Genomic DNA, 22,297 nt, shown 5'->3' on the forward strand with positions numbered 1-22,297 from the left:
ATGAGGTGTCCCTAGTAAATATTTCATTGTGGTCTTGTGTCCTTTCACAAGGTCTCACCAGCCTTGGAGAGACCGCATCTCCCATAACACAGATAGGAAATGCAAAGTAGTATGCTAGAAACAACAGAGAGAAGGAGAATTACCTCATCTATGCAAAAAGAAGGGGTAGCACGGGACACATCTATAGATCTTCTCCTTTCCATGTGGGAGGGAGGTGGCATATATTTCCTATACAACTATAGGATGTATGCTGCATAACAGGTACCAGATGGGTGTTTAAATAACCTTCAGCTGCAGCATGTCATGCTGTTATCTCATTATCCCTTACAAGTTAAATGGGTTCAAGCTGGGCCTGGACACAGATGAGATGTCTAATAGCGGTGGTGCGGCTGACATTGATGGCAATTTCCTTGAACAGCCGTCTGGAAGCTCCAAGTGGAGCACAGACCCCGCAACACACAGTCCACGGCACAACATCTCGTTGCCTGTTGTGTTGTGCTGATGAGCACGTTGTTCTTCTGGTCTCAGCAGCCTCCTGTGCCCTGGGTCCAGAATTGGCATCTTGTCCTGTGTTCACACTGGTGCCCCTGCCCAGCACAGGGATGTCGCTTGGCCAGAGGGTCATCTTGGATCAGCTGCCACAATACTGAAGATGTGTAGCAGAGAAGAACTTCCAAACAGCACTTGGTGTGTGGTAGCTGGGTTAGGGTGTCCGTGATTTGCGGTGTTGGTCAGCGGTGGGAGTGTGTGGTGGGAAGGTGAGGGTGTGGGAGAGGTAAGGACATGGGGGGATTATAGGAAGAGGGAGGGTTTTGGGGAGCGCTGCTATGGGCTGCAGGATATAGGGTGTTTGCAGCAAGTAAATCAGAGTGCTAAAGCTATTGTGACAGGGGAGGTAGTGAAGATGGGGTGGATGTGTTGCACAGGGAGGTCAAGTACTTAAGGCCAAGGGTGAGCAGAAAGTCCCCATTGAGAGCTTTGCCTGGCCTTACTCTGCTTTCGGTGTGTTAGATTCTGTCACCCACCCGCAGTTTGATTTGTATGTTGTTGGTTTAAAGTCAGCGTTCTCAGGACTTCAGGCTCGCAGCTCCATGGCAGAGAGCCTGGAGAATTTGGGATACGGCTGGTTAGCGCGGCTTTCTGATCACGAGGCCACATACCTCACTGGAGAGCCAAGAAACAGCGTGTCTCCAGCCAGGGGACAGTGTGCTCAGAACCCGCGTGGCAGCCCTCCCTGGGTTCACGGAGTGCTAGAGGTTTCCAGGTAAGAACTGTAGGATCAATGAATCAATGCTTTTCCCAGAAAAAAAAGTATTTTTGTTGGAGAATGTATAAGGTCCTCGATATTTCCAAGTACTTTATGAAGGAGGTTTTGTGACATGGCTGCTGTTGTACATGAGGTGCTGGGCCGGCAAAAGGTTCTCGCTGAAGGTTTCTAATTGGAGAAGAAGAAGAGGGAGACTCATTTTTCCCTACGTTCAGTTTAATTTCTACCTAAACACACATCCTCTCTCCCTGCCTTCTGGCTCTGGATAGACACTCACTAACGCTCGGAGTTTTTCTGAGGGAAGTTTGGTTTATTTTTACCTTTTTTTTCCCCTCCCGTATGTGTGGTTTGGGTTTGTTTTCTTTCCCTCCAATTTCAGCGTCATCCTCCAAGTGCTTCTTATCCTAAACGTAGAGATGAGGCAGTGACAGGAAAGGGCTGCCACGCTGACGTACATTGGGATCTTTTCAGGGTGGGATTGTGGTGGGTTTTATCCAAATACAGAGCCTGGCTAAGCTCTGAGGGCTTCGCTAACGCTGTGGGAAGGCTCTGACTCACTGGAATGTGTTCATTGACCTTTCTATAATGTGACAGTAGCAATAACACAAGACACCAAAATCTACATTATTGTTGAGCAAACACTGTCTAATCCTAGCAACACCCAGGGAGTCAAGAGACTGTCATCCTTCTCTTGCAGGTAGGAAAATTGAGGTCTGCAGATGATGAAAGTTCTTCTTAACATGGTATTTCCTAGCAAAGGGTTTAGCATTCTGTTCTGTCTCTGAAATCTTTGCTCAAGAGCTTGAGCCATGATTTGCCTTGGGCAGGGTTAAAAGTCCTTGTCTGGGGTATAAATCACAGAGTCCCTGGGGTCAGTGTGTGCTGCTGTGCTGGGTGAGGAGGGACAGTCCAACAAAGAACGACATGGAGGAGCTTGGGATTTGAGTGAAGTGGCGCATCATACACATGTCCGAATAAATCTGTCTGTGTGAAATAATTCCTTTGATCATGTCTGAACCCTTTCAAAATTCTGATGTACTGGTTGGGTTTTTTTGATATGACGCTGTCTCTGAAAAACGCAATTAAGAGGTTCTACCCTAAGACAAGAGAAAAGGATTTTCCTTCTGGATGCCCATCCATAAATCACTTTTGCCCGAGCCCTTCTTGCAGTCAGAGACCAGAGTCTCACTGTGCTGTACAAGCAGAACGAATATGTGTTTGGATGCAGTGGTGGTCTGGACCAGAGCTTTGCCTGGTCTGCACTGGTACGGCACCCACCCAGAGCAACCTACAGCAGCTGAGCATCAAACAAGGTTTACCGGGACTGCTAACACCCTTTGGCCATGGTGAACGCTGATGATCTCTGCAGAGGGAGACAAATGTGATTTTTAATCTGATATCAAGTGGTTTTCAGTAGATGGAGCTATGCAGGTCATGTTACCTGGTAGGGGAGAGGAGGTGTTTTAAGCCGTGCTTGATCTATATCATTGGTGTGGGTGAGGGAAGTGGCCGTCTCACATTTCTTTCCTCACGTGGGAACTCCCTTGAAAGGTAATATTTTGCGGATAAAAGTGCAAGGTGACAAGCTGGCAGGACACTTCTTTGCTCTTTATATGGTGAGACCTGGTGCTGAAACCCATTTGATCTTTTGGCCGTACCCACCCCGTCAAGCAGTGGTGGATGGAGAAAGCCTTTCTCAGAACAACAAGGAGTTATTTAAGTGCCCGGCAGCGAAACGGGCTCTGCTCTTCACAGACCTCTGTGTGCTCCAGAGGGAGAAGGGATGGAGGGAGGCAGCCCTCTGGCTTTGGGAAAAAAGAGAGCTTCCTGTTGATATGAACATTACAGGACTACCATAGTGACAGGCTTTGAGGAGAGCAGAGGTTTTTAATCCATAGCTGGGTGATCTTAATAGGTATCCATTTCTAAAATGGACTTTCATGGCATGGACATGCTCCAAGCTCATGGAGGATTTGGTGCCAAGCTTGGAGGAAATTTCTATTAGGGGTTTAAATACCCAAGCTGCAAGGACGCTGGGGCTCAAGTGCGTGTTTTATGTGCTGGTCTGGGTGTCGCCTGTTGAGGGTGAGATGATGCAGCAGCTCGGGGTCTGATGGTACCACCCAAAGCCAGGTGCACATAGGCAGCAGCCACCTCTGGACCATGCAAATCCACCTGGGCTGGCAGCCGAGAGAGGCACCTTCGGGGCAAGAACTGGGGAAAAATAAGCAGGGTGTGGGATGGGTGTTTTACAAGCCTCCCCTTTTCACCCCTCCTGCTGCAGAGCTGGCTTTGCTCCTGCCTAATTGCCTCTGGGTTCTGATTTCAGGTCCTGTGTTGTGCAAGACGGAGGTGAATAATGTATGAATTGGTAGCGATAGACCCAGTGGCCGGGCTATCAGGTTGCACTCGCACGCTGGCAGTTAGGCTCTGTTTTGACTTGTAAACTAAACACTCCTGGTGCAGACATCCTCTGTGGTTTAGTGATTAGATCTGGGGACTGCATTGTTCGGGGGTCAGGCCAAGGTGCTGTCACCCAGCTCTGAGCAACATGGGGTAAGTCACATTATCTGTGCTGTGGGTTCCTCATTGGGAAGAAGGGGAGTGGGGATGCTATGAGAGTTTGATTTCACCCACCTCAATCCTGCCTTTTGTTTTTTTTCCCCTTCTTTTCAAAATTGAGCTCAGAATCCGCGACTGGAGACTGTTCCTGTTTGATGGGGCTCCAGCCTGGGGCTGGGATCTGATTTCTGGATTTGTTCTCTGGGCTGGCTTGGAAGCAGCTGGAGTGACCCTTGTGTGAGCCCCAGTGCTGTGTGTAGCAACACCTCTCATTGAGAGAACAAGAACTAATGGGCAAACTCTAGCCCATATTCTACCTTAAAACTTCAATTCTGTTGCAAATAATAATTTAGGGATGAAACCTGAAGCTGGTGGGGAGGGTTGCTCCAGCAAGAGGATTATAGGGCATGAATAATGCTGTGCCCTCACTCCTGTCATGGGCTCTGATGTGGCCAGTGGCTTGTATTTCATCCAAAGTACATAAGGTGTTATTAAGCAGACATTCCCATCCAACGCTTAGGGACCCTTAGGTGAAAGAGGATTTAAAAGTGCTCAATAGGTTTTCAGCTGGACTAGAATCAGAAGCTGCGTTTGGCTTTGGGTTTGCAAAACTAAACACCCTGCTCTTTCACCCGTCTCCTGTGGTAGAGCCATAAATACAGGTCACTAAAATTAGTCTTGCAAAGCAGCTATTCTGACTGATGTCTCTGTTATCCCTGCTCCTCTGGCTCCAACGCATGCTTGAGTAAAGACCTCTGCCTGGTTTTAATCAGTTTGTGTTGAGGAACAAGGAGGAGAAAGCAACTAATTGCTGCTGCAATTGTTCGTCCCTTTGTTCGGGCAGGCCGGGTCTGGCTGCCCTTGGAGGGCTGTGGAGGTTATGGAGCTGGGTTCGGTACTTACCAGCTGGCTGCAAAGCAAGAGAAGAGCACCAAGCAGGTACCCAGCGAAGGCTGTGGGACAGCAGTGCCTCTGTAGGCTCCTGGTTTGTGGGAGAGCTTCAGAGGGGATCTGTGACCAGAAAACAACAGGCACCAGCAGCCAGCAAACCTCGGCAGCAGCGGTGAGGTCTCCTGAGCATGGAGGGATGTGGTGATTTCTTTGGAGACCACAGTGACGAGGCTTCCTGGAAACTGCACCAGGTCTGTCCGTCTCTGTGGTTTGGAGATCAGGCTGTCAGTGCGGGATGGCCAAGGCATCCTCCTGTTTGGTGACTCGCTGTCGGGATCTTTCCAGTCTGTCTCTGACCTCTGTGTTGTTTCTTCTGCCCCTGGTGCTGGGAACAACTGTGAAGAAATCACCAGAGTAGCATCTCTTAGACCAGGACTCCAGTGCAGAGTGAGACCCTGAGATGCCAAGCTATTGTGTAGCCGTGACTAGGTCTCAGTGTTCAGAAATGTGTCCATCTATTTATGCAGGACCAGATGAGAGGTATTTAATTATTTGATTTCTGCAATGTCCAGCTGAAGTGCTCTATGGGGACCTGTTAATTTATGCCTCATATCTTACTCTGAACAACCTGGGAAGTATCATTGCCATACATTAGATATAGAGACTCATTCATTGATGTTAAGCAAGGATGGGGGATCAGGAAGGAATCTGAAAATGTGAGGTCCGTTTTCCAGGATAGATGTTATCTAGCAGGAAGAAAAATGTATTCTGCTAAAAGAAAGATTGCATGTTAGACTTCAGTTTCCAGCTATTGTTTAAACGTGTGTTTGAGAGCTGGGAGCTGTGTGGCCAGCAGTGAGCTGGAATGAGTTGAAAATAGGAGAATGGACGTGCTCTACAAAGAACAATGTTAAGTCCACGTGAATAACAGAGAGAGGGGAGACCAGAGGATACAGAAAAGCCCCGAAGGAACAGAGATGAGAAGCCAAATCTGTTGCTGGATAGCTGTGGAGTGATTGCCCCAGGGCTGTCTTCTCTAAGAACATAACTGGAATTCCTTCAGTTTGGGAGCAGCCCCTCCAGAGAATGAAATAACTTGGTGTGGAGCCATCCTAAACCCTTCAGTGAAGACTTGTGATGTTTAGAATAAAAATGAGCTATCAGGAGGCTGAAGGGACAGTTGGAGTGCAAGGGGTGAGTTGGCAGCTGTGCTGGTCATCTGCTGCCTTCAGCATTGCGGGGAAATGTGAAAGTATGACTGGGATAATCAAAAGCATGGAGGAATCTCCTTTGAAGAGAGATGAAAGTGAATGTGACTGTGGTGAAGCTGAGTAAGAGGTGATTTCACAGCTGTGTATTAAAGGAGTACGCTGGGCAAAGCTGAGCAAGAGCTGCTGTTCTTAACCCCACTGCATGTCTCTCCATGACATGAACAAGAGGGGAAGGAGATCCCATAAAAGGTTCATTATTGTCTTAATCCAAGTTGTGTTTCATCATGGAACTCATTGTCCCAGAAAGTAATTTAATTTTAGCAGTTTGGACAGCGACTTGATGCATGTAATTATCAAGCATTACCATCGTGTATGACAAAAAATTTCAAAGAAAGAGAATTAAACCTTGTGATTCAGAGCTTAAGTTAATCTCTGACTCTGACTGTGCATGAACTGGGGTTTATGGGGCCAGAGAGCCTCAGCACATTGCTCGCTACCACAGGGGCTTGTCCCACCTTGAAACCAGGGTGAGCTTAAGGGCTGGTACAACCCAGCGAGCTCCTGGCTCCTCGTGCGACAGCTCGAGCCCTGCGAATGTGGCTGCAGTATCGCGTAGTGTCCTGTCCCTACACCCATCCCACGGCTGCCTTCCCACCTGGCTCCAGCTTCTCTCCTGGCAGCGGGGCAGCACTTTGTGTTCCGTTTGGGCTGAGTTGGTGGCACTGTCAACAGAAACACACTGTGCTAGGGAGGTGCATTCTGCTGATTTGTAAATATTTGTAATGAGCGTATATCTCCTCATGGTGGGCTGCGTAGAGCAGTCAGGGTTGGATAAACATGGGATGGAGCAGATTTCTGGGCACATATCGTAGATGTGAGGACATAGCTTGCAAGTCAGGAGAGTAATCAAAGTGTGAGACCCGGGCAGGTTCCTGGAGTCCTGCTGATGGATCATTCAGGAGGGGAAGAAACCTTACGACAGTTAGTCCAAGCATCACTGTGTGTGGAGGGGCTTCTCTACTTCCTTGCGTCATTGAGGCCAAATTCTGGTCTTGGTAAAGTCTGGGAATCACTCTGGGAGATTGTGTGGTCCTACATCCCCTTCCCTTTTCTCACTGTGGGTTTGGGAAATATGCACTGTTTTTAACTTTCAAGTGCAGTAGATCTTGTATTGCACAGGGTATGGAATCCCTGCTCTGATGTCCAGGCAGGGGCCTGTGAGCTTCATTCCCTTCTCCTTATCTCCTGCTCTGCTGCCTTAGGACGTGATTCCAGCCTGGGTCACACTCTGTGTGGGCTCCCACCGCTGTGAGCAAGAGGGCAGCTGAGACAACAACGCAATAAAAAGCTTCCAGGCAATGGGGGCTGTCAATAATACAGCTAAATTACTCCCTGCTTTCCAGGCTGATTATGGGAAGCATGTTTTTAGCATTGTATGGGGTGGTGTTTATTAAAAACGTCAGAGTTGAGGCCTCGATCACCTTTCTCCTGGCTGCTGAGATGCTGAAGCAAGCCCAAAAGATGCATTGTGCATCACGCAGTGCAGGGAAAAGGTTGAACATACACCTGAATAGAATAGCTAAGGGCTGACGAGTGACCCAACTCCAGAAACCTCAAAGTGCTGAGAAGCTCTGATTCCTGCCTGAGTCAGGTCTCGTGAGAAGGGGACCCTGATCTGCTGCTCTGGGATGCCCAGCACCCTCCCAATGCTGAGGACCTTGCTCAGAGAGGTGAGAGCATTTAGGAGATCAGCATGTGTGATAAAGAGATTTAGAAAACATGACCTATAAGGGAGGGTGGGAGGAATTGCTGCTGTTTAGTCTAGGGGTGATGTGGGATATGCAGAGAACTTGGGGTCTTAACAATAAGCTCCGTGCTTTGGAAGGCATTGTGGTGGGTGAAGCTCTATGGCAAGGTCATGAAGGAAGGTTCTCCTCAGAGTCGGTCTCACCAGGATGGTGTAGCCACTCTCAGCTGGGATTAGGGACAGGCAATGAAGGAATGGCCTTTCCATTCCCTCTTGTCCTAGGTTTCCATGTATCTGCGACAACTTGAAAATGCCTTTCTGTTGAAAACAGGACTTAAAAGGCTCTAAAATGGGTGATACCTGGAGCCTGCTGTTCTTCCTGGGTTTCAGGGCAGGGTTAACAGCTAGAGGTACCCATGTGCCAAAAGAGGCCCCTGTTCTGAGGCTGTTGCACTTCTGAGGGTGAGCAGAACCCTGTGGATGTGCCCTTGGTCAGGCACCAAAGATGAGAAAAGCCATCTTGGTTTGTTCTCTGCTTTTCTCCTCGAAGCTGCTCATGTGCTGTTGAACGCCAGGTCTCCATAAGGCTGAAATCTGGGACCACATCTGCTTTCTCTCCCAGCCCTGTGAGTGAGCCAGTGCTCTTACGGCTGTAAAACGTGTCCTGATTCCCATTTCTCCATGAAAAAGCCTGTGGAGGCAGGAGCACGCAGTATCCTTTACCTTTGCTCTTGCTCAAGTGCATCCTACCAGGAAATCTCTATTTACTTTGTAGTTTTCCAAATGCTTGAAGCCTAGGAAATGTTTTCCAATTCTGAAATTTTTGGCAGCAGGATTTGTTTCTTTTCTCTCCCAGCCTGGCGGGGAAACTCCCTCTTTTTGGGCAATAGCGTAAGTGGTTTTTGCCTGTTGTTTACAGCTGATGGGATCTGGTTCTTGGGAAAAGAAACACATCACGAGTTGCTGCGGTGTGGCAAAGTGAGACGCCGGCTCCCTGCACACTCCAAGCCCTGACCCCTGTGTCCACCCTTTGCCCATGGCATGAATGACAGGTGCAGGTCTGCCTAAATCCAGCTTTTACACCCCCTGGATCAGAAGGAGAAAGCAAGGGAGAGGAGAAAAGCCTTCCCTCGGCCCCTCTCCCAGCTGGGTTGCATCCCTGAAGGCACAGAGCAGCGTGGCCAAGGAATTCTTTCCTCTAAGAGAAAGCCTGGGCGTGAATCCATGTGAGGCTCAGAGTGAGAGAAAATAATCTGCCTCCCACATGCTCACGGCCTGATGACCTCTCTTCCAGCGTCTCCTCGCTGTCACAGCAGCAGGGGACACAGTGACCCCCCTGCAGCCACTTTGGGGCAGGAGAGCTGGGCAGCAGCCTGGGAGCGGGCAGGAGAGGACAGTGGATGGAGCTGGAAAGAGAAGACAGGACGACGTGCCACTGCCTCGCACTTGGCTGTGGGCCTGGTCCCTGTCCTGGGCTGGCTGAGGAACAGCAGCTTCTTCTGCTCCTCCTTGCCTGACACCCGGAGCCATTGCACCGCTCCCCTTCCCCAGGCCTCTCCTGTGGCAAGCATCTCATCCCCAGAGAGTGCAGGACTATTTGGTAGAGCCTGAACCTACATTCCTCACGCCTGAGGCCTTTCGGATAGCTCCAGCCAACACAGTTGCGGGAAAAATGCTTTAAAATGCAAAACAGGCAAAAATCTGCCAGAGTTTGCCAAAGACTGAAGCATCCTCTTTGTTCCAGGAGATGCTAATGCTGGTGGTTTCATTGCTGAGGGACTTTGCAGTGTCTTCTGCCATACTGCCTGCTGCAGGGAGCCCTGGAGCAGGGGAATGAGGAGCTGCAGGTGGAGCAACGGGAATTCATCCATCTGGGGGAGAAGGTGCGTCACGGGGATGTGACTTTTCCTGCAGGCTTAAGGAATGAATGCAGGTGGAGTGCTTTTCTCTTTAATTAGTACCTAAACCGCTCATGCCTTTACTTGAAAACGTGGTTGTGTTTGATGAACCGGCACAGCACAACCTCTTGTGGGCAGCCGGATTTCCCAGGGCTGGGTGCAGCCGAGGGCAAGCGATCGCTGGGGCAGGGCATGTCTGCAGGCTCCGGGGCTTCGTGCTGGGAAAAGTAGGAAGAAATGGCAGGGAAGGAGGGCACCGGTGCCTGCAGGAGTGTGGGAACAAGCCGGGAATATGGCTCAGCACTGCTTGGAGCCCTGGGCAGGCAAGAGCTCAGCTGGGCTCTGCACCCTCTCCAACAGCACATGGGAGGATGCTGGAGAAGTGCCACCCGTCTGGCTGTCTCCTCTGGGCTGCTCCATGCCCTCGGGCTCTTTGCCTGGTTGGGCTGTGGGATGTAATTGCTCGTTTGGGAAAATTTGTGGGACTCTGAGCTGTAATTGCCCAAAGCGTCAGTTGTTCTTTGAGATCGCATTGGAGCCCAGGCTGTGCCACCCCGGAATGTGTGCTTGTGCCCCATTGACAAGGGTTTGTTACACAACCAGCCTTCTCATGTAGCTGCCACCAGGAAATTCCCCAGAATAGTGATAGTGGAAAAATATGTAGTTATAATACCGATGTGTAATTCAGCTGGTCAAACAAATACCAACCCATGCAGGAATTGAGAGTGATTTTTATTCCATAATCCTTCCAAAGCGGGATTGTTATTAGAGACTTCTATTTTTGAGTGCTTTTCTCAAGCGTCTCTGATGACTTTTTCATTCCTCTGCCTGCTGCTGTTCCTCTCCCCGCAAAACCCACCATCTTTTCACTACAGCTCCTGAGGTCAGTTTAACCTGATGACTAAATCTTTCAAAGCCTGAGCCTGATACTTATTCATCATTTCCCCAAAAATGTAGTGGTTTTGGCTAGCAGTGTTGGTTTGGGGTACGTCTTGTCCTGGGCTGGGACCTCTTGTGCTAAAGGCTTTAGGCACAGCTTGTAGTTTGAGGATGTACTGTCCTTAAGACCTGCTCTCCTTCGGGCAATGGCTCTGTCCTGGCAGGATGCGATCTGTGGAGGAGGATCGAACTGTTAATATTAACAGCCTGTTTCCGCTCGGATTATTGGGATGGTTGAACATGCTTATGGGAGCTGTGTTGCCTTGGCTCAGGAAAGCCGGGAAGGTGCGACTGTGGATGTGTCTTACGTAGTGTGAGACCCCAAAAGTCAACAAATCGAGCAGGAGCCGGGATCACGGGATCATCAGACCTGCCTGCACAGGTCTGTCCTCATGCCCATCCAGACACCTGTCCTTCCTGCTGGAGTTCGGGTCTGTGTAACATTGAAAGGGTCTGAAATGCATAAGCATGCAAAAAAAAAACCAAAACCAAACCAAACAAACTTACTTTCTTTGCTCACATGGGTTTTACGCTCCATGGAGCCTGCTCAGCACTTACAATGCCCATGCCTGGGTCTGTCCCAAGGGCTTACGCCTAAACAAACTGCTTCTTGTTCACTCCATTCTATTTAAATTGTGCCAGTTACTGGTGCGAATTGTCTAGGGCTTCCTGCCAGCGCCTGAATAATGCTGAGAAGGAGAAAGTCTGGCTGGCTGGCAGGAGAAGTCCTGGCTTGTCTGCAGGTGGTACCAAGCTTGTGTGTATTCCTGCTGCTCGGCCAGGCGTGCTGGCTGCTGCAGGGAGGGAAGAAGGTGCCCGAAGGAAAAAGGTCTCGCTGTCGAAGAGCCTGTGGGCTGGATCCTCAGCTGGTAAAAAGTGGAGTGGCTCCATGGAGAGTGTGATGCGGTGGTGAAGGGTCTGGCTGCCTGCCCCAGCCCCAGGCTCCCAGGAGAGCCGGGGAAGGGGTGGATGGAGAAAGTCTCATCCTGGGCTCTTGCATCACCCCAACCCTTGGACACCAAGGTCTTTTCCACTATGGGTTTGTTTCCTATCAGCTACAAAGAGGGGAGAAGGGAAGGAGCAGTGCTGAGGATGTGGCTTTGCCATCAGCTGCTCACGCTTGGCACTGTGGTGTTTATAATACTCCACCAAACTCCAGGGAGATGTGAGTGGGGTTGGATGCAGTTTGGTGGCAACACAGGAGTGGCGTCAAGGGTGAATACCCCAGCCCTTACTGCTGTGTTTCAACCCACGTGGCTGCTGCCTGTCCTGGTGTCCCTGTTCCCAGCCCTGGGGAAGCACCCGATGGAGACATTCACTGCCGAGCTCCACGCTGGGCTCTGCCGGGACTTGTTGTGCAGCCGCCCTGACGCCAGGGTGGTGGTGACCAGCTGCAGGTACCTCTCCCTTGAAGCCAAGCGTTTTGGGATTTGCAAAGGCTCTCTGCACACTCGGATGTCATGGGGCTGAGCCCCATCATGATGAGCAGTGCGGCATCTTCGGGTTTGCAGCATTGGGGCAGAAGAACCACAGCAAGGGAGATCTGGAGGCAAACACCAAGAATTTGCAGATCTCCGTGCTGGGGGGGATGTTGTGTGCTTTGAGGGTCTTTCTGGCTTTGAGCCCTGTCCCGCCAGGCTGGGAGCAGCACAGGGGCTGGAGCTGGGCAGGCTGGGGTGGAAGGAAGGAAGGAAAGATGGACATCTGCTTGATATGGGCAGGGGAAGAGCTCATCCCTTGTCTGGGATGGCTGGAGCAAGCAGCTTGTGTCTGAGCTGAGTGTGGCAGGAGCAAAACCTCTTCTGTATCACCTGGACCCGGGGCTGCTGTGCCCCAAACACGAGGCTGCTTTAAATTCACACCAGCACCCCAGGAAAAAGGCTCCTGTAGCCCATTCTCTCCAGGGAGTGAGATGTCACCAGTGTCCCATTGCTGGCGACAAACCCGTCCTTGGGCAACAGGGTCTGTAGCGATGGGACCAGAGCCTGGTCCTGGGCTGAGTGCAATGCTCCTCTTGGGTTACTCTGGACTCTCTTGGAAAGGACAGGATTAATTTTGTTCAATAGCAATTAAAAAGTTAAAAAGCCTTGAGGAACAAAACCTAGAATCACCAACGCTTTGATAGATTGTTCTGTAAATGACAAACCCTTGTACTCTATTCTTTGCTTTTCAGGGTATTTTTCTGGCTTGAAACTTTTGTTTTTTCTTTATTCCAACGTGTCAGTGAATTAAAAACTGCTCACATCCTCAAAGTACTCATTTTCCACTCCGTGTCCGACAGTTTCCATTTGCCTGAAGTGTCTAAGTCCAGCCCTTCAACACTAATAAACTGGAGAGCTCCAGTCTGCTCTGTGCTGCTGGCTCACCGGAGGTTTGCTGCTGCCGGCGCTGGGGAAGAAGGAGTTAAAGGTTTGGTTGGAAGAGCAGCCCAGCTGCCTGCAGAGGCTGAGATCCTGCTCTTTCTTCACCAGTGTTTGATGGCTGGGGAAAAGCCAGCTCCAAGTTCAAACACCACGTTCTAGACTGAGAACAAAATTAAACCCAACTGCCCTGATTCACTCAGAGAAACCAGGACGAGCTGGTTTTGGGGCTGGGCAGGCTGGCGTTTATTGCTGTTCGCAGGTTTGGGGCTTTGAGGTCAGTGATTTGGCTGGTTGAGCTCCCAGGCTGGTCCCTCCGGGTGCTCCCCTCCCAGCCGGGGGGGCAGCCCAGACCCCCGGGTGATGGTTCGAGAGACAGCTCTGTCCCTTGTCCACCACCCCGTCCCTCGGCAGGTGGCTGTGCAGGAGAGGGCTGGCCGGCTCTGCCCGCACTGGGCGGGACTGGGAGCACTGGGAGCGCTGCCACGGAGGGGTGGGCTGTGGGATCGGGACGGAGGGAGCGCAGAGCACAGGCTGGATGCGGCTGAGGTAGGTGCCGACATTCTTCTTAACTTCTTCTTCCCAGGGCTGCTCAGTTCGTATCCCTGGGCGAGGGATGCTCTGGGCAGCTCTGTCCTTTGAGGCACATACAGGAGGGGACATGGGGCTGGGGGATGGTGATGGGCTGTTTTAGGGAGACAAGAGGTCGAGCTGTGTCCCACAAGGTGGAGGGGCCGGTGTCCCAGCTTGGGACATCGCATCCCCATGGCGCTGGGGGTGGCAGGGAGCGAGGAGCTGCTCCACGTCCTGCTCTGAGGCTCGATCACCGGCAGCTCTGCGGCCCCGTTTACTCCTGCCCGTCCCGTCCCGCAGGGCTGTACGGGGGCCGGGGGCTTTTGCTGGAGAAGCAGGTGTGGGTTCTGTGGTGTTTACAGGCGGCTGTTCCTGTCCCGCAGAGCCCTCTCACAGCCCCCGCAGGATCTCCGCTGGCTGGGACTGCGGCAGGCGGCACCTTCCCCAGAGTGATGGAAAACAAAGTGCTTATGTCGTTTGCATTCTACAGCACGATCTTGATTTTAAAAATGTATGTTGTGGCCATCATTACAGGACAAGTGAGACTCAGAAAGAAGGTAAGTTCTACTTTCCCTTTTTCTTCTTTTCTGGCGTTTTCCTTCGGTTTCTGTGGTTCTCCTTTCTTTTTTTTTTTTTTTTGTTCTTTCTTTAGTTTCTATAAAGGCCGACAAAGTTTTCCTGAAGCAAGCTGAGTTTTCTTTGACTTAAGTTGAAAGTAAAACAAGTTCCATAGCTGTGGCAGATAAATATCTCGCTTCTCTTTGGCTCCTTTTGTTTGTTTCTACCATCTGTAGCTTGGTGTTTATAATTTCTGAATCCCAATCTAAATAGTAATTTCAGATCTAAAGTGCCATGCAGGTGAGCTGCTTCCTCAAAGAGACTGTTTACACTTAATTTGCCGTGTCTGGAAGAAAAGACGGAAGGGGAAAATGGTTTAAGAACAAATAATTGCAATGGTCCTTTTTTTTGCAATGTAACAGAAAGGTTTTGAGCTTTCAGAGGCTGAATCAGTATGTGAATGCTTCAGGTGAGGAGAAAGTCATAGGGAATAAAAACAATAGCTGGAGGAAATGGTCCTTGGACACAGGGGAAAATACAGGGAGGACCAGGAGCTCAATCTGCTGTCGGGAGACGGGATTAACCGGACTTTGTATCGCCTGCAGCCCAAACTGAGCTTGTGGCAAAACTCAGCTGTCTGTGAAACCTGTTCTTAAGTATTTGAGAAGTTTTCATCTACATCGGTGGAGCAGAAGGGAGAGATTTCTGCTCTCAGATAAAACACAAAGTAGATCTCCCTGTGTTGTAGCATCATTGCAATGGGTGATTTGGCTTCTCCCCTTTTTTTCTAAATGATGCTCCAGCCCTGGAACACTCCAGGCTTGTAACATTATTAAAGCAAGCACCAGGGTCCTTTCCAGGCTGCAAAGTGAAGCTGCCACTTGTAAGCAGGTCCCTGAGGAACAGCTTCTGAGCATAGGTGCGGAGCTCATATAAATCATTTTTATTTGTACGTTTATTAGTGTAGGATCCGATTCCCCTGGGGCAGGTTTCAATCACACAGTATCTCTGCCAAAAAAGCCAGCCAGGGAATATCCTTCCTCAGTTGGTTGAACTAGTCTGCTGGTCTCGGTTATCTTTTGGATGCCGTGTTCTGTTGTCTGCAAGGTCTGTGCCAGCGGTGAGCTCATTTGGTGGTTGGCAAAGTCTGCTTGACGTGCTTTTCACGGCCAGGAATGGGCTGGGATCAGGCTGGAGCTCCCTTGAAGCCCCCAGTTTGGGATCTGCTCACTGGGCAGAGTTGGGTTTTTCAGAGGATAAGGAAAACCCATCAGGAGGTGCAAGATTTAACCCCCAGAATGGTGTACATGGAAGTGCAGCTGCTCTTGTGCTTGTGAAGGGTGGTGAGAAAATGAGGCTGAAAGCTCTCATTGGGCAGGAAGAAATCCCCACCGGTCTTAAAGACTGGGAGTAAAGCTTCTACCTGTCAAGATCCAGAAAACCTCAGGAGCATATATATTATAGGGCCTCTCTTGCAGGCATTTGCAAACCCGGAGGACGCGCTGCGCAACGGGGGGCTGCAGTACCACCGGGAGGACCCCGACGTGGAGCGGTGCCGCAGGCGAGTACGCGGGCCCTGGGAGCTGCTGCGAAGCAGCAGTGGGAAGCTAAAGGATTCATTAATTAAGTAATTACCTAGATGGGTTAAATGCCTGGAGCTTGGATGTGGGACCCTGCACACTAGAGCAGTTTAATCTTTAATGGGAGCATGGCGTGCACTGGAGCAGGGACAGAAGGAAGGAGGCAGGTTTGGCGTCTGACTCTGGCACAATTAAACTAATTCCTAGATGCTCAAAGTCCCCCAAGTCTTGTCCCGTACCCACACCTGAAGGCTCCTCATGCCCTGCTCTGACATGACCCTGAATCCCCCCCAGACTCCCACGCAGCTTGGACAGGGAACTGAGTGACTGGTCCCAGTGTGGCCGCTCTGTTTGGGGCTCCGCAAAGAGGGTGACACGATGACAATAACTTCTGCCTCCCTGACTGGGCAAACTCTGACTCTTCACCTTTCTTCTGTGGGGCTCACAGTTCCTTGGAGGTAAAACCCAGGGTTATTCAGCCCCAGGCTTGGTCTTCTGTCCCCCTTACCCAGAAGGAGGTGCCTTGAGTGCTGGGCTGGATCACTGGGGACGTGCAGGAAAGGGACTGGAGCTGTGTCCTGCTGTCACTGAGCCCTTGGCCACCAGCTCTGGGTGGGAGACTGTGCTGCTCACCTCTGCTGCCTGCAAGATTTGCTTTAAAAAACATCCTGTGCCACCTAATCCCTGGGCTTGCAGTGGGAGGAGGAGGGGAAACAAGCTGCTCCCTTGCTAAGGGAAAGAAAATAATACTAGTCATAGTAAAAATAATCCTCATTTGATTAGTCCGAAAAGAAACAGTTCCATAAAAATAAATAACCAGAGCTGCCGAAAAGACCTGGGGAAGTCTGGGATCTGACTTGTGCAGTTAAAGCGCTCGGGGTCGGTCCTTGAGGATCTGCTCACAGCCCTGGGGAAGAAGATTAAACCCAAGGTGTTTCCCCCGAACAAGGGTGATGCAGATTGTGCAGAAGAGCAGCACAGGCATCTTGGCCTTGTTTCAGGGCAGAAATATTCTCTTGGCTTTGTGAATATTCAAACATCCTGGGGCACAGGAAGGGGAAGCAAGGGCAGCTCTTATCAAGGCTTCATCTCTGCCATGCAAACCTTCAGAGATAACAGGGAAAAGGCGACTGAACTTCGTGCCTGGGTCACCCTCCAGCCCAGATCTGTCCCCACTGACCTGAGAGTCCCCCCATTGAAGCACTGGGTGCTGCCCCGCAGAAAACAGCTCTCGCATTGCAAGGGAGCAAAGAAGGAGAAGCAGAGGTGATGGGAGGGGGAGGACAGCCTCAGTACTTTGAAGGCTGGTCCCTGCAGAGGAGGGACAGAGCCTACACGTGGCCAGAACCTGTTTCGGTAGTGATGTGGGTGGTGGCAGGTGATGCTGTGATGTGTGCATGTTCAGATGGAGCGTGGGGTTTGGCCGCATCAGTGTCACCGTGTCACAGCGTGGCCACAGTGGTCCCTCCAGCCTGATTACGCTGCAATGAAGCAGGTGCTGCTGGCACAGCGTGGGGGTGCAGGGGTCGCTCCTCCACGGTCCCATTTGGATGCACGTAGGAGAGGGACGAAGCCACGAACCCTTCCATCCTTTCTTCTCTGGAGAAAGCATGGTCTGGAAATGGCCTCATTATTGTATAACGTGGCCACATCTGGGGCTGTGCCATGCTGGCACCGCACCAGCTTTGAGCTTTTCACAGCTTTGCAGGGGCTTTGTTTTGCTTTGTTTATTTGAAAGCTCTAACGGCAGAGCTGTCATCTGTCATGGCAAAGGTGTCCCAGTCACAGAGGGCAAGCGTCAGGAGCATCCCACAGGAGCGACACTGGCTGTGATACACTGCTGCCTGCATGTGTAGGAGGGATCTGGCTCCTTTGGGGTCTACTGCCAGCCCATCCAACAGAACTGCACCCCAGGCTGTATGCTTTGGCTGGAAGGGATGGGAGAACACAAGGATGGGAGGTGGCAGAGATGGGAGACAGCAGAGAAGCTCAGTGAGAAGAATCCTCTTATTTCCCATTTCAGGGCCCACCGCAATGACATGGAGAACATCTTTCCCTTCCTTTTCCTTGGGGCCATCTACTCGCTGCTGGATCCCAGTCCTGCAGTGGCCAGGATCCACTTCTTCATCTTCTGCGTGGGGCGCATCGTCCACACCGTCGCCTACCTCTTGAAGCTGAAGGCGCCCACGCGCTCAGTGGCCTACAGCGTGGCACAGCTGCCCTGCTTCTCCATGGCTCTGCAGATCCTCCTGGCCACCACCCCGTACTGGTAACCCCCAGCAAGACCAACCATCCAAACCCTGCGCTCTGCTGGTTCCCCCGGCTGGACTGGGTGCTGCGTGTGCGAGTGTGAGTGTGCACATGTGTGTGTGTGTATGTACATGTATGTACATGGCTGCCAGGGAGGCTGCCTGCACCCCAGGGATGCTCAGTGCAGTCTTGATAAAGGTGCCACTGAAACTGAGCAGGGAAGTCATCAGAGAGAAGGGGCATGTCTCCCTGTGGGGCGGGAAGGGGACACAGAGGCAGGTTTCTCTTGCTCCTGCTAAGGGTGGGAGGGGGAAAGCACCTGGACTGCCCCTCAAGGAAGTGGTTTATTGAAGAAAAAAAGGTTTTCTGGCCCAACTGCATTCAGAACTGGGAAGGGGAAGATGTGCCCTTTCCCCTTGGTCACAAATACCCCATGAATCAGGAAGGGAAGATCATAAGGGTCTCACAAAGTCTCGTGGTAAGCAGACATGGGTGGTAGCAGAGTGGGGGTTATAAAACAGCTGGCCCTCCCCAGCTGTGTGAGTCTGTGGAAAGGGGGTTCCCTGAGGTCCCCTCTGCACTGAGGAGGACAGGAGGCAGGTGCCTGCCAGGCAGCATAACGTGGGAGTTGACATCTCAGGGGTGACGCTGTGAAGCCACCGAAGCGTTCAGTGCTCCCAGCGCTGCCTCGTCTCACACCATGGGACGCAGGTCCTGCCGAGGAGCCTGGCTGCAGGCAGGAGCCGCCTGTCCCAGCACAGACACCCCACAGCCGGTGATCAGCACCTCCTGGCCAGCAGCAGCTGTGGCTTTTCCATCTTGCTCTCACCGTGGCAAGATTCAGAGGGATGTGCCTGGAGCAGCCATTAGGAATCGCTTCCCCCATCGAGAGCCGGACACAAAGCTCTGGGACTTACAGAAAGACTGAGATGCTCACACAGAACTGGGGGTTTGCGGTTTGCAAACAGAGCTTTCTCCCAAGGGTGATATCTGCGTTCACGTGCTGCTGATGGCTGAAAACGCTCCCAGGGCAGCAGGCTGAATTTCTCCCCCTCTGTTTGTAGCCTTTCTCTGGCCACAGAATGGCCATTACTATTTGGGGAATGTGCCGTGACCGCTTTGGTGGTGTTTTGTTTCAGCTGTTTCCTGCTGTCCACCGCTGCCGAGCCGTGCGCAGCTGGGATTAACTGGTGTTTGCAGAAAGCTCTGGAAATTAGCAGAATGGCTTTGAACCTCCTTGCCGCAGAATACTGCTGCTCTGTGGTGTCACCTGAAAGCCACCGTGTTGGAGAGGAGGGGCTGGGACCAGGGTGCTGCAGGATGACAAACGCTCGTGGGCTCCTCTGCTGTGCGGCTGTCCCAAAGTGCCGAGGGCTGGTCCAGGCAGCAGCAGCACACGATGGAGCATCCCAATACAGGACAGGGCAGGGGGAGGGCTCTGCTGTTCAGTGCCGTCTCCCTCCATGCAGAGTTTTACTAAGATCACAGGGCAAAACTGGAATGAGCAGAAAATAAATTCCCCTTCCACCTGTCCTAAGCATGAAAGCTGTTCCCTTAACCCCACTGTCCTCATGGATGCTCTTCCTGAGACCTCACTGAGTGTGCACAAATCACGGGGTGAAACATCAGCTCAGACTGATGCTCTGAGCCCTTGCCCAGCTCAGGTCGGAGCTTCTGTACCAGTAACTCCTGACCTCAGCCTAGATGTGCCCTTAGGCGAAGCTGTTTGCTGAGGTTTGGGGCAGAGTGCTCTGCTGTCCCGCAGGGGACACGGGGCCCATGGGCTGTGGAGGGTGGGCAGGACTGCGGGTTCAGCAGTTTGCTCTTGGCCACTTCTCGTTTACACAGCCCCAGCAGATGTCTGGTTAATACACCCCCCTCTTAACAAGCCTTTCCTGCCTCACATGGTGCACAAGGTCCCAGACTCCTGTAGGTTTTGCTGCTGCTGCACATGCATCCTAGTGGCAGGAAGCAAATATTCCCAATAAAAACAAACCATTGTGCTCTGATACATCCTTCCTTCAGGAGCAGCAGATGCAGCTGGGTAGCAGCTGGGTCCAGCCCCAGCAGGACAGCTCCCCAGCTGCAAAGCGCTTTGCTAAACCCCACTGCATAGCCTGGAGTGCCCCAGAACACCTAAAGAGATGTCCCTGTCCTTGGGGCCCACCTGCCCTGCAGAGAAAGCTCTTGTCCAGGTGTGCATTATTGGTGCTGATCCTTTAAATTCAGCAGAGCTGAGCCTTGTTGGGCTCAGTTTTCCTTTCTAGAGCAGCAGGTTGCTATAAAGCTTGGTGTTCCCCAACTCTCCTCCATCCCAGCTCCCTCAGAGCAGGTTACTGGTATGAGATGCTTTGTACCAGCAAGTTTTCTTCACTCCTGCCTGCGTTCAGTCAGCTGCTTTTTCCCAGGGGACCAAGCTGATTCTTAAATCCTGGAGGGCTGGAGAAGTTCAGGTAAGATGTGGTTGCTCTCATTTCTGTGCTTACACCTTGCAGAGGAGCTGCCTGTGTTTCTCAAGCTCAGCAGCCCCTCCTTTTACCAGTAGCTTACTGGGAAGCGAAAGCCTCATTTCCCTGTTTTTCCCCTATTTTCTTAAAATGTTTATGTTTGTGAGGTGCTGCCCCATTGGTGTGTGTGTTACCTGGTTGAAATGGACAAAATGACTCCACTTGGTAGGGTTTTTTTCTTTCCCTCATGCTTTTTTGTTTACAATAAGTAAGGCAGTGGCTTTATAAAATGGACTCTCTCCAGTACACGTTGCTGTGGTTAGAAATGCAGCTGGGACTGAGATTTTTTTTGCCATGCAAAGGAAAAAATGGGGCTGCAGAACCAGCCCCTTCCCCAAATCCCCTTCAGCCTCCTCCTGCCTGTTTGGTGCCTGATGCCCTGCTCAGGGAAGCTGGGGTTACATGCAGAGCTCTCCTTTCTTCTTTTTTATTAAATAAAATAAAATAAACCACACTGTACTGGCTACAGGGAAAAGCTTGGGAACGTGAACCCTCCTGGCTCCAAAAAAACAAACAGTAAAAGCCCACAAGGCAAACTTCAGAGGCCCAACCATTGTGCTTATTTTGAAACGCTGCAGAGGTTTGTGGGAGGAGGACAGAGCCCGGCTCTCTGCTGCTGGTTCAGCCCCAGCACAGCCCGTGGTGTTTGCTGTGTGCAGGGCAAGTGATGAGCTAAAGCACCCCCTGGATTTTCCCAAATAATATCCTGAAGCTCCCAGATTCCTGCTCCACATCGGTGTGGGGGAAGGATGTGCCCATGGTCCCTGCAGCTCCAGGAGAGGGGGGACTGTGGCTGCATCTCCCACTTTCTGGGGTTTGGTGTGTGCATGGTGCCAACAACTTGGTTTTCACACCTGGCTCAAAGCTTAAATGGTAACACTGTGAAACCCACCTGGGGCCGCAGAACAACAGAGTTTGGTGCCCGGATATTTGAATATGATTGATGCTGCCGGTACGTGTCTTCCCTCCGCCCTGCTGAGCCCAAGGTGTTTGGAGGTGGGGGAAAACCAAGAGGAAACCCACCACAAGCCACTTCCAGCCAGTCCAGCCCCAGGGTCCCTCTTACCCCTGAGCTTTGGGGTTGCCCCTTTCTTACCCACCTGTGCTGCTTCCTGGGTCCAGCCCTTCCCCATCCTGGGGTCTGGGGCCACCATGCCCCTTGGGCATCTCTCCTGTGATACAGGTCATTCCTCCTCCTCTGCCAGTGCCAAATCTCCCATTTCTTCTAGCATGTGTGGAACTCTTCCATCTCGCACCACACAAATATCCTTAATTCTCTCGAGGAACTGGAATTCCTGTGACTTGTAGGGAGAGCAAGTAGTGTCAGCTCTACAAATATGAACATACCTGAGGTTTTGTCACCTGGAAAAAGTAACGGCGTTTCACTGCTCCTCTCTGGCACGCACGGGGTTGCAGTTGGCACAATGGAAATTTTATCCGCTGTTTTTATACGGTTTTGTTTCCTTTTTTTGGTGGTGTTTTGGTTAGTTGGTTTGGGGGGGCCTCTGCTCCGCACCCCTCCCTGCGCGGGGCTGCAGCGCCCCCGTGTGGCGTCGGGGGGACCCGGAGCCGCCTCCGGGTGCCACGGGGACCCCCTCAACTCATGGGGACCATGGGGTGGATGGAGGGATAGATACATGGATGCTGGGTGTTGTTCTTTGGGGAGCTCGTCTCTACCCACCAGAGCAGGCAGACGCGATGTTCTGCCTCGTCCCAGCTGTGCATCTGCGTGCAATAATTCTTCCTTGGCTTTGTAACACCCACTACAAAGCGAAATTTTGCTTCCTCCCTCCTTCCCAAATTGCTACAGAGCATTACACCCCCAGCGGATAGCTGCCATCCAGCTTCTCCAAAGCTTTGCTGCCGCCTTAGGTTGTTTCTTTTTGGGGTTTGGAGAAAAGCAGCAGCGAGAAAAAAATATCAGCTGCAGGGAAGAGATGCTCCTTTCAAATGT

The 22,297-nt window shown here is 51.5% G+C and overlaps 1 protein-coding gene across 5 annotated transcripts; it reads left to right on the forward strand.

Moving 5' to 3' along the window:
• The first annotated feature begins 3,767 nt into the window (after nucleotides 1-3,767).
• PTGES (prostaglandin E synthase) lies at nucleotides 3,768-20,884 on the forward strand. 5 transcript variants are annotated; one of them, XM_021281398.2, is made up of 4 exons: nucleotides 3,768-3,823; nucleotides 13,832-14,005; nucleotides 15,485-15,567; nucleotides 17,610-20,884. In XM_021281398.2, the coding sequence occupies exons 2-4, from the start codon at nucleotides 13,901-13,903 to the stop codon at nucleotides 17,857-17,859; spliced, it is 438 nt and encodes a 145-aa protein (XP_021137073.1). In that variant the 5' UTR covers nucleotides 3,768-3,823; nucleotides 13,832-13,900; the 3' UTR covers nucleotides 17,860-20,884. The 5 variants fall into 5 exon arrangements, with proteins under 5 accessions (XP_021137073.1, XP_021137069.1, XP_021137074.2 ...); XM_021281394.2 differs by lacking the exon at nucleotides 3,768-3,823 and adding an exon at nucleotides 9,589-9,611; XM_021281399.2 differs by lacking the exon at nucleotides 3,768-3,823 and adding an exon at nucleotides 11,163-11,384.
• The last annotated feature ends 1,413 nt before the right edge of the window (nucleotides 20,885-22,297 follow it).

This window comes from Columba livia, chromosome 19 (assembly GCF_036013475.1).
Source record: "Columba livia isolate bColLiv1 breed racing homer chromosome 19, bColLiv1.pat.W.v2, whole genome shotgun sequence".
NCBI lineage: Eukaryota > Metazoa > Chordata > Aves > Columbiformes > Columbidae > Columba > Columba livia.

Bases quoted from the DNA above. Each gene is read 5' to 3' on its own strand.
- PTGES (XM_021281393.2), top strand. From the start codon at position 13,239: ATGGTTCGAGAGACAGCTCTGTCCCTTGTCCACCACCCCGTCCCTCGG. The intron at 13,425-13,831 runs GTAGGTGCCGAC...CCTGTCCCGCAG, and splicing joins ACAGGCTGGATGCGGCTGAG to AGCCCTCTCACAGCCCCCGC. The intron at 14,006-15,484 runs GTAAGTTCTACT...CCTCTCTTGCAG, and splicing joins AAGTGAGACTCAGAAAGAAG to GCATTTGCAAACCCGGAGGA.